An 8495-nucleotide genomic window follows, 5' to 3' on the forward strand; every position below is an offset into this window, starting at 1 on the left:
TTGAATAGGCCAAAAATGTTTATTATGTAGTCATATAACAGAAACAAAGAGATCTCATGGTTGCAAATCTCTGAAATATTCATTTCTTTCAAAGAAATCTGTAAGCATTTAAGAAAAGCTTTGTCTGTTGGAGTAATGCTTCTGACCAGAAATGTTATTTACACCTTATCTTTGCTTTGCAGCAGTACATGAAAAGAAGGAAGAAAAAGCAACAAAGGCAGCAGAGCAAGGTAAAAAGAAAACAAAGCATGTTGGCATTATCTCTCTTTGAAAGGCAGCTGCACAGAAACAAAAACCTCAGATTCAGACAGCTGGATGACAACAACCTTTAAATCTGTTGCTCTGAAAGGCTTAAGAGGCTTTTGATAGCAGAACTTACAGATGTTTGTAGCAAGAACCTTGGGGTGGGGTATGATTTGTATGGATGAGGTATGAACTGTAAGGTCTGGGAGTAAAAACAACAGAAGGGATACAAGAAGCGTTGATGGGTTACCATCTATGTACAGTTTCCCAAGTCACCCAGAGCATAAAAAACAAGGAATAATCAACACTAAGGCTAATGCAAATCTCCATCCACCACCACCAAGATGGTAGTGAAAATATAAAGAAAAAGACTGGAATCTTAAAACATTTAGATGAAGAAACCAAGGACAGTGATAAAATAATGCAGAGGTCAAACAGATTAGAAAGGAAAAAGATCACAGTCAATGTCAGCTTCTGAAGTGCAGAAGAAGGCACAGAGGACATCAACATGAAGCTGCCAAACTTCAAAAAACGCATGAGATATGCTTGGTGCTTGGCAGCTGGCAGTGCTTGTCCTCTGCAAGGGCTACCCAGCCCAATTGCCTGGATACTGACAGCTCATTGCTTAAATGTTGGACTGACTACTTGATCACAGACTTCTTGGCAGTGAGTAGTTTGTATGGGAGCAAGCGAGTCCTCTCCTATCAGGACTCCTATTTCTCCATTGTATACAGTTGTATTTATTATTATTGTACATTTTCAGTATTATATCCTGTATACTTGCTTCTAGTGTGCTTTTTAAAAAAATTATCTTCATTTTATGGCAAAGAGCAGAGCAGTAAAACATTAATGATAGACCTAAAGCAGGTAAGCCTTGGCTTCCTTTATATGATACATATCCTAATCTACACTGTTTTGCTGCTAACTGCCTATCAAGGTGATTTATGTATTTACTCATTCTCCAATTGCCAATTAGGGCCCTAATGATGAATTTGGCATTTTCATTCATACTGGAGTCTTTCTAAAACTTGCAAGTGACCTTTAGAATAATGTAAAGGGAATAATTACAGCTGTAGCTTTGGTCAACTGAGCTATTGTTCCCTTCTCTAGTTTTTCAGCTTCAGTTTTACTCAGCATTATTCAAGTTAGTGTAGGCATCCTGCAGCAGCTGTCAACTGCTTGTCAGTTGTCATGGAAAATGTTATAATTAGTTAGGCCTTGGCTGAGATTTAATTCATTGTTACTCTGGGTATTGCCATGCTATTTTCTGTTTCTGCACAAGTGCTATCTGCACTGTCTTCCTTCTATTTGACCATCTCATACAACCATAAAGTGGTGTTTGCTGAAAGATTTGTCTCTTCTATGATATACCATCATTAGCTGGGATGCTATCTTCAAAATAATGTTGTCTGTGCTATACAGAGCACAGATGGAGCAGTAAAACCATAGTTTTACATGGTTGGCATTGAGCTGGGATTTTTAAACCATTGGTTGTGATTCCTGAGGTGCTCAGAACTGGGCCAGAGTTTTTTCCCTGCCTGCAGACAGCAGGAGAAATTCTATCTCCCCATGCCGATAACCATCTAGTTTTTGCAAGTCTAAGGGATAAGAACAACATAAAATATCTATCTCAACTACTTCAGCAGCTACTTCCATCTACTGGCAGCAGCTCTGTTCCTCTACCGCAAGTGAACATGTACACTTTCAGATAGTTACTGCTTCTGCTTCTCATTTCTGTGCCCTGTGTGTACTGCCAATACATTGCTCATTCAAAGGCAAATAAGCCAGAAGCACTTTTCAGATGATTTTTTGAATATTAACACTTTTGTATTTCTTATGGAACTGTAAAAATATGTGGTGATGGAAGCAGCTCTCAGTTGTGTTTTGTCTAAAGAGAAAACTACACTTAATTAACAGGTCATAGTAGTCTGAAAGATCTGAGAAAAAGTGAAGACTCTTTTTCTTAATGAGGAAAACTTGAATTTGTGAAGCAATAATATTTAAATTGAAGGAATTTTGAGCCCCTTAGATGAGAAATGAAATCTTACTCTGCTAGCTATTGTACACCAGAATACATGTTAACAAGCAGAGGGAGCTGGTTAAAAATTAGAATTTGTGATATAGGAAAAATATGAAATATAAGGAGGCTTCCAGCAGTGCTAGAGTGTGAAGCAAATAGAAAAAAAAAAAAGTCAGGAGGTAGCTTCATTGTTTCAAATCTAAACAATTGTTTCAGTGGTCTGGAACTTGGTGGTGTAGCTTTCTCTTCAATTCCCTGCTGTCCAGAAAGGAGCTAGATGGTTACTGCAACATTCCTGTTTACCAATCTCTCACTATCAGTAACACAAAATTCCACATCACATTTCTGATTGCTGAAAGGAGACAGAGAAGACAAAGAATTGCCAGAAATCTCTGGTAAAGGATAGCGCTTTAACTATACTGTATTTGTCTGAAGTGAACAAATGTCAAGATGCTGCCAAGGAATTAGTACATTATTAAGGCAACTGTGAATACTTAAAATAAATGAGGAAAAATCAAAAATATTTTCTCATGTTACCTACTAGAATTAAGAAAGGTTATATGAGAGGTTATAAGAAAGCTAGCATTACTTAAAGCAGGCTATATGAGATTGGTATTTTTATGCTTCGGTTTCATGTCTGCATGGTACTAGATGAGAACAATGAAATTTTTTTCACACATGCTGCTAAGCAACAATAGAGTCAAAATCACTTTCAAGCTGTACTTAAGTATATAGGGACAATATTTCTTTAAATACATTTTCAATAGCTGCTTGAATTAAAAATATTTTCCTACATGAATATGTATTATAATGATTCGTTTTTATTTTATCTTTTCACCTTTTCTTCCCTTTTTTTCTCTTTCCTCAGATAAACCAAAGATGAAACATGCAAGTAAGCAAAATATTTTGATATTACTTCTTCCTGTAATGGATAAATCAATGTTTTATCTAATAGTGGAAAAAGAATGTGTATAAAAAAATCCTGCTATTACTGAGAATTGGACAAAATTATGGTAGATAAACTAGAGCTAACACAACAAAGCTGATGTTAGTAACAGAATTGCATAATCTCAGAATTGTAGGGGTTTGAAGGGACCTCAAGAGATCATCAAGCCCAAGCCCCCTGTCAAAGCAGGTACCCTAGAATAGGTCACACAGGTAGACATTCAGACCAGTAACAATGGATATGTGGAGACATGTAAGTCTATTTAAGCCGAAGTTTCATCACATAACAGTGTATTCTTCAGTGACAAAAGGAAGAGACTTTTGCTATGCACTTATGATAAACCTATTTGCAAAGCGGTTTGGTTTTTTTTTTCCACAACAAATTCTTGTCTCCAAATCTGTTAAACTCACTACAGATCTCTCCAAACCTGTTGGGCACTCTATAGGTTTCAACTATGCTTTCTGATCTCAATATAAGTTTAGCATTGGAAATCAGTACAAAGCAAAGCTCTTGTCATGGAACTTGTGCTGCAAGTTATGCCAGACTGTGATAGATTCATGGAAATATAGAATTGCTTGGGTTGGAATGGACACTTAAAGGCCATCTAGTAGAAATCCTCTGCAATGAACAGGGACACCTACAGACCATGTTGCTCAGAATGATCTCCAGCCTTTTTTTTTTTTTTTTTTACAACAGCTTAGGTAACTCTTATTAACAATGGATGTGCTGTAAATTATTATCCTGGAAAGGCTCTTGAATATAAAAGGTTTTATACTGTGCATTAAATAAATTACTTCCATATTGACGTAGTAGTGTATTATTTATCAGTGCTTTTTGGATTAATCACAAATTATTTTTTAGAAAAGAAGTAACAATAAATGAGGGAGTGAAGCAAGAGAAGAAAAGTTTGTGTCTTCCAAACTCCTCTCTTTATAGAGAGTGCTGTACGGAATAAGGAAATTTGGAATTTTTCAGTAACTCATGAGCACAGAAGAGAACATTTTTCAGCCTTCCCAGTGACACTTTTTTTTCTATTAACACTGGCAATTGGCATTAGTTTAGCATTTAAATGCAATGTTGCATAGGTTTTTGAAAGGACTCATTAGAGTTACTTAGTTCCCCTATGTATGTTTCATGTATATCTGAAGTGAGTTATTTGTCTTCTCAATTTGAAAATTAATGACTGAATCATAAAATCCTGAGCATAAATCCTGAAGGTAGAAGCAGGAGAGCACAGGCAGATACTGAAGCAGATGTGATGAGGATGGAAAAAGACAGCTTTATTACAATGAAATTTCATTTTGCATTTTTTGATGTTGTTTTACAAATTCTTCTCCCAAATCTCCTTTCAAAATTGTACAGTCTAATTGTATGGCCATTTTAGAGGCACAGTGTAGAAGGTCAACAATTAAACATTTAACCCTTGAAGACAGCCACTCCAGAAAAGGAGTTTTGCTATCAAAAGTAAATGTTATTTTTTTCACCTATTTACTTCTGTCATAGTTAAAATTATATTATGCCTGAATACTTTTGATGTAGATTCCCCATAAACTCATCTTGTCTTACATGGATCCCAGTAATAAATTATGAACAAGAAGTGGTATTAATAATGATAAAATGCTATGGGATACATTAAATGCTTTCATTACAAAGGTGACAATTTGTGAACTGTGTGCGCTTCCAGACAGTAAACAATCATCACAACTACCCACTGCAGCTGCTGCGAGTTTTGTCAGATCTGTCTACTAAACACAATGCAGTTTCCTTCTAACAAGGAATCTTATCCCATTTTCAGAAACCAAGGGGATCTTCTTACAAAGCTCTTCAAGATTTTCTGGCACTGAGTTGCTGCTGAGTTCCTTGGTTGCAAAAAATTTTTGCTTCATATATGATGAATAACATTGTGTTTCTTTTCCAGAAAATGCCACTTAATTAATGTTTCTCAGATAATATGTTTAAGCCCCTGAAATCATTAGAGAATTAAAACACTCACTTAGCATGAGGAAATTCAAAATCCAAGTCTCTATTTTTTTCTGACTGGTTTGTTTGGAATAGACTCCTCTGTCCTAATTTTAGGAAAGAGTGGAAGTTTAGGAGACATTGGTTTCATCAGACCAGAATCATAATCTCATGTTTTATCCAAAACAGAACTATTGCTTATTTCCTGCTGGTCGGGTAACTATCCCTCATCATTCAGTATCCATTAAGGCCATCATCCAGTATCCATAAAGCCATCTTCACTACTCATCGGGAGACATAATAAAAAAACCTCTTTCACCTATTTGTTACTATTGTGCTGCTCTCCCTTTTGACATGCATCTGACACTCATGAAAGAGTAGTTTCAATAAGGAGATCCTTGGACCTGCTCAGCATGAATGGAAAATCCCAGATGAGGGAAATAGACCAGAACCACTTCTCATAAGTCAAAATCGTCAAAGCGTGATTTTTGCCCTATCTACTTACAAAAGTTAAGATAATATCCTTATCCCACAATAAGTAGAAGTTTACAGATTGATGGACATCATAATTAAATCAATAGAAGACATTTTGGGCTGCACTTGGTGAACAGAAAAGGGGGAATTTTGTACAACTTTCCCAGTCACTGCTTGACACTGTTTCTTCCAGTATACAGTTGTAGTCTCTCGTATGATATACATTCTCTGAAGCTTAAGGCTCCTAGTTTCACTCCATTATTTCTTCTGACTGTTAATTTGTCGGTGCAAATACATTTTTTTACAGATCCTGGAAAAGAGAAAGAATTGAAATATTCAGCTGCTATCAAGGATAAAGGTAATACCATAGGACATAATTGTAGAAAACCTAAGGATATATTCACATCAAGGAAAAATCTTACAATGAATTGGACATTTTATTTTTAACTTACATTTTAGAAAAGAATTTATAAGTGTAATACTAGTTCAGTAAATTTGTGATAAAACTTTATTAGTATTATCAGCAGTGCAGATAGGTCTTCGCTAACATGAAACATCTTAAAAAAAAAAAAAAAAAGTAGAAGTCCAAACTCAGAATTTAGGAACACTTGCTAGCATTTTCAATTACATGCTGCAAAGTGAAATAAGTGATTTTTTAGTGATCTTTTTTCTTTTATCAAAATTGAGAAATTTTTATTTCACTTTGTGAGGATGCACAAAGTGCACATAGTGTTTTGTACTACACATTAAATTGGTATCATGGCTCAGTTAGAAACCACCAATTATTCATTCAATCGTTATCCCAGAGGTATTAGATGTTAAACTTTTATCACTCTAGCTTGAAGATTAATAAATTATTTTTACAGAACATGCTAAAGAAAAGGAAGGAAAGAATCCTACAGCTCTAAAAGATAAAGGTAAGGATACACAAAAGAATATAATACTTATTTTAAAACCACATAATGTAGAATGAAGATATTCATTTAAAAATAATCATTGGAAATTTCATCTTTTAGAAATCTTATCCAATCAATATTTAATTGGTTAAAATTATATAAAGGATTTACAGCAAAAAAAGACCAAAAAACCATAAATAGAACAATTAATGTTCAGAAGTCTCAAAATTAATTAAACATCACAAAGGCTTTCTGAGTTATAGTTAAGATCTTTCCTAAAAAGTTTCTTTTCTGAACAACAGAAAATGTATGATGGCTGCTCTGAAAGTAATGGCAGCAAAGGTGTAGCCTGACAAATGGCATCTGACATGGAAGTGCATATGAAGCAATGGTGTCTCACTGAATTCCTCCATGCAGAAAAAATGGCACCCATTGCTGTTCACTGACATTTGCTGAACCTTCAGGGAGACTAAACAGTGGATGTGAGCACAGTGAAGCAGTGGGTGGTGTGATTCAGCAGTAGCAACAGTGATGTGAAAGACAAGCCATATTGCAGATTGACCATGCAGATTTTTACTAGCTCAGCATGCAGGCTTTTGTTCATTACCAGCAAAAATGCGTAGTTAATGGTGATTACTATGTTGAAAACTAGCATTTTGTAGCTAAGCTGTGTCAAATAATGTTTTTGTGCTCTTCATATCTGTTGTAGCTTCTATGGAAATAAATAGAAAGTATTACTTCTGAAACAACCTATGCGTAAGAGAAGTCAGTTACTAAAGCTTGAACTTTATGTTTGCATAAATCTGTGGCCATTGTAAGAATAAAGCTTATGAACATGTACTTGAGTAGCAGGCTTCTGGGGTCTTTAAAAATAATAATTAAAAGTGAATGCCTTCATCTAGTCAACCACTTGAGGCATGAAAGTTTGTCTGAATCTTTCTTATATTCCTTATATTCCTTCCATTTATTTTTTAATTTTGTCACAGTAGATGGTTAGTTCTGCTGAATTTCTTTTTACCCATTATTTTGCTGAGTGCTTTTTATCCATCTTTTTATCCATTTCTTTCTTCTTTCTAGAGATAGATGTTTTGTATTTGAGAGAAAAAGTGATTTAGGTATAAAAATTATTTGAGGTGTTCTTTAGATTCTTTAGGAAAAAAGGATCTACTGTATAGATAGACATGTTAATATTTATTCTTACTTCCATTCATTATATGCCATTTCAAACAAAGAAATGAATGCAGGGTCTATCTCAAGGACCATGTGAAACATAGGGTTATGCTACATTTGCATGATCTTAGTTATATGGATGAGATCTCTGTATCAGTACCCTTCTTGGGTCATGTGAGCCTCTACACTGGCTGCCTATGGTTTGTTATTCCCTGAAATGGTTATGCTGGAAAATTAGAATGAACACTTGTATGGCCACTTATGATCTGTATGGAGGTCAGCCCATTGTTTCATTCGAGAGATTACTGTGGTGGAAGATAAAAAAGTCAGAGAAGAGACCCAAAATTCAAATTCCTCTGATTTAAGAGCTTATTTTGAATACATTTTGAATCCAAAGTTTCTGTTCTTCTCTCCTACAATTGTTTTGGCAATAGCACTATCTAAAGAAGAAACAGGGAAAATAAATTCTTGAATTTGAAGCTATCTCTGGGATCACAGAATCACAGAATCACAGAATTGTAGGGGTTGGAAGGGACCTCTAGAGATCATCGAGACCAACCCCCCTGCCAAAGCAGGTTCCCTACACCAGGTCGCACAGGTAGGCGTCCAGGCGAGACTTGAATATCTCCAGAGAAGGAGACTCCACAACCTCCCTGGGCAGCCTGTTCCAGTGCTCCATCACCCTCACCACAAAGAAGTTCTTATGCACATTCGTGCGAAACTTCCTATGCTGCAGCTGATGTCCGTTTCCCCTCGTCCTGTCTCCACATACCACTGAAAAGAGACT

At 35.6% G+C, this 8495-nt stretch overlaps 2 protein-coding genes across 2 annotated transcripts in view; both read left to right on the forward strand.

The window, feature by feature from the left end:
• The window catches only part of TRDN (triadin), a gene marked incomplete at its 3' end in the record, with an annotated part of 137706 nt that extends 137513 nt beyond the window's left edge, over nt 1–193 (forward strand). The window contains exon 20 of the mRNA XM_031552223.1: nt 183–193. Within this exon, the coding sequence (XP_031408083.1) occupies nt 183–193 (11 nt within the window). The remainder of the gene's footprint in view (nt 1–182) is intronic.
• A 5-nt stretch (nt 194–198) lies between these two features.
• Nucleotides 199–8495, forward strand: part of LOC104909805 (triadin-like) — a 52856-nt gene continuing 44559 nt past the window's right edge. The window contains exons 1-4 of the mRNA XM_031552504.1: nt 199–230; nt 3132–3155; nt 5950–6000; nt 6509–6559. Of these exons, the coding sequence (XP_031408364.1) occupies nt 3143–3155; nt 5950–6000; nt 6509–6559 (115 nt within the window). The 5' untranslated portion in view covers nt 199–230; nt 3132–3142. The remainder of the gene's footprint in view (nt 231–3131; nt 3156–5949; nt 6001–6508; nt 6560–8495) is intronic.

Source organism: Meleagris gallopavo, chromosome 2 (genome assembly GCF_000146605.3).
Source record: "Meleagris gallopavo isolate NT-WF06-2002-E0010 breed Aviagen turkey brand Nicholas breeding stock chromosome 2, Turkey_5.1, whole genome shotgun sequence".
Taxonomy (NCBI): domain Eukaryota; kingdom Metazoa; phylum Chordata; class Aves; order Galliformes; family Phasianidae; genus Meleagris; species Meleagris gallopavo.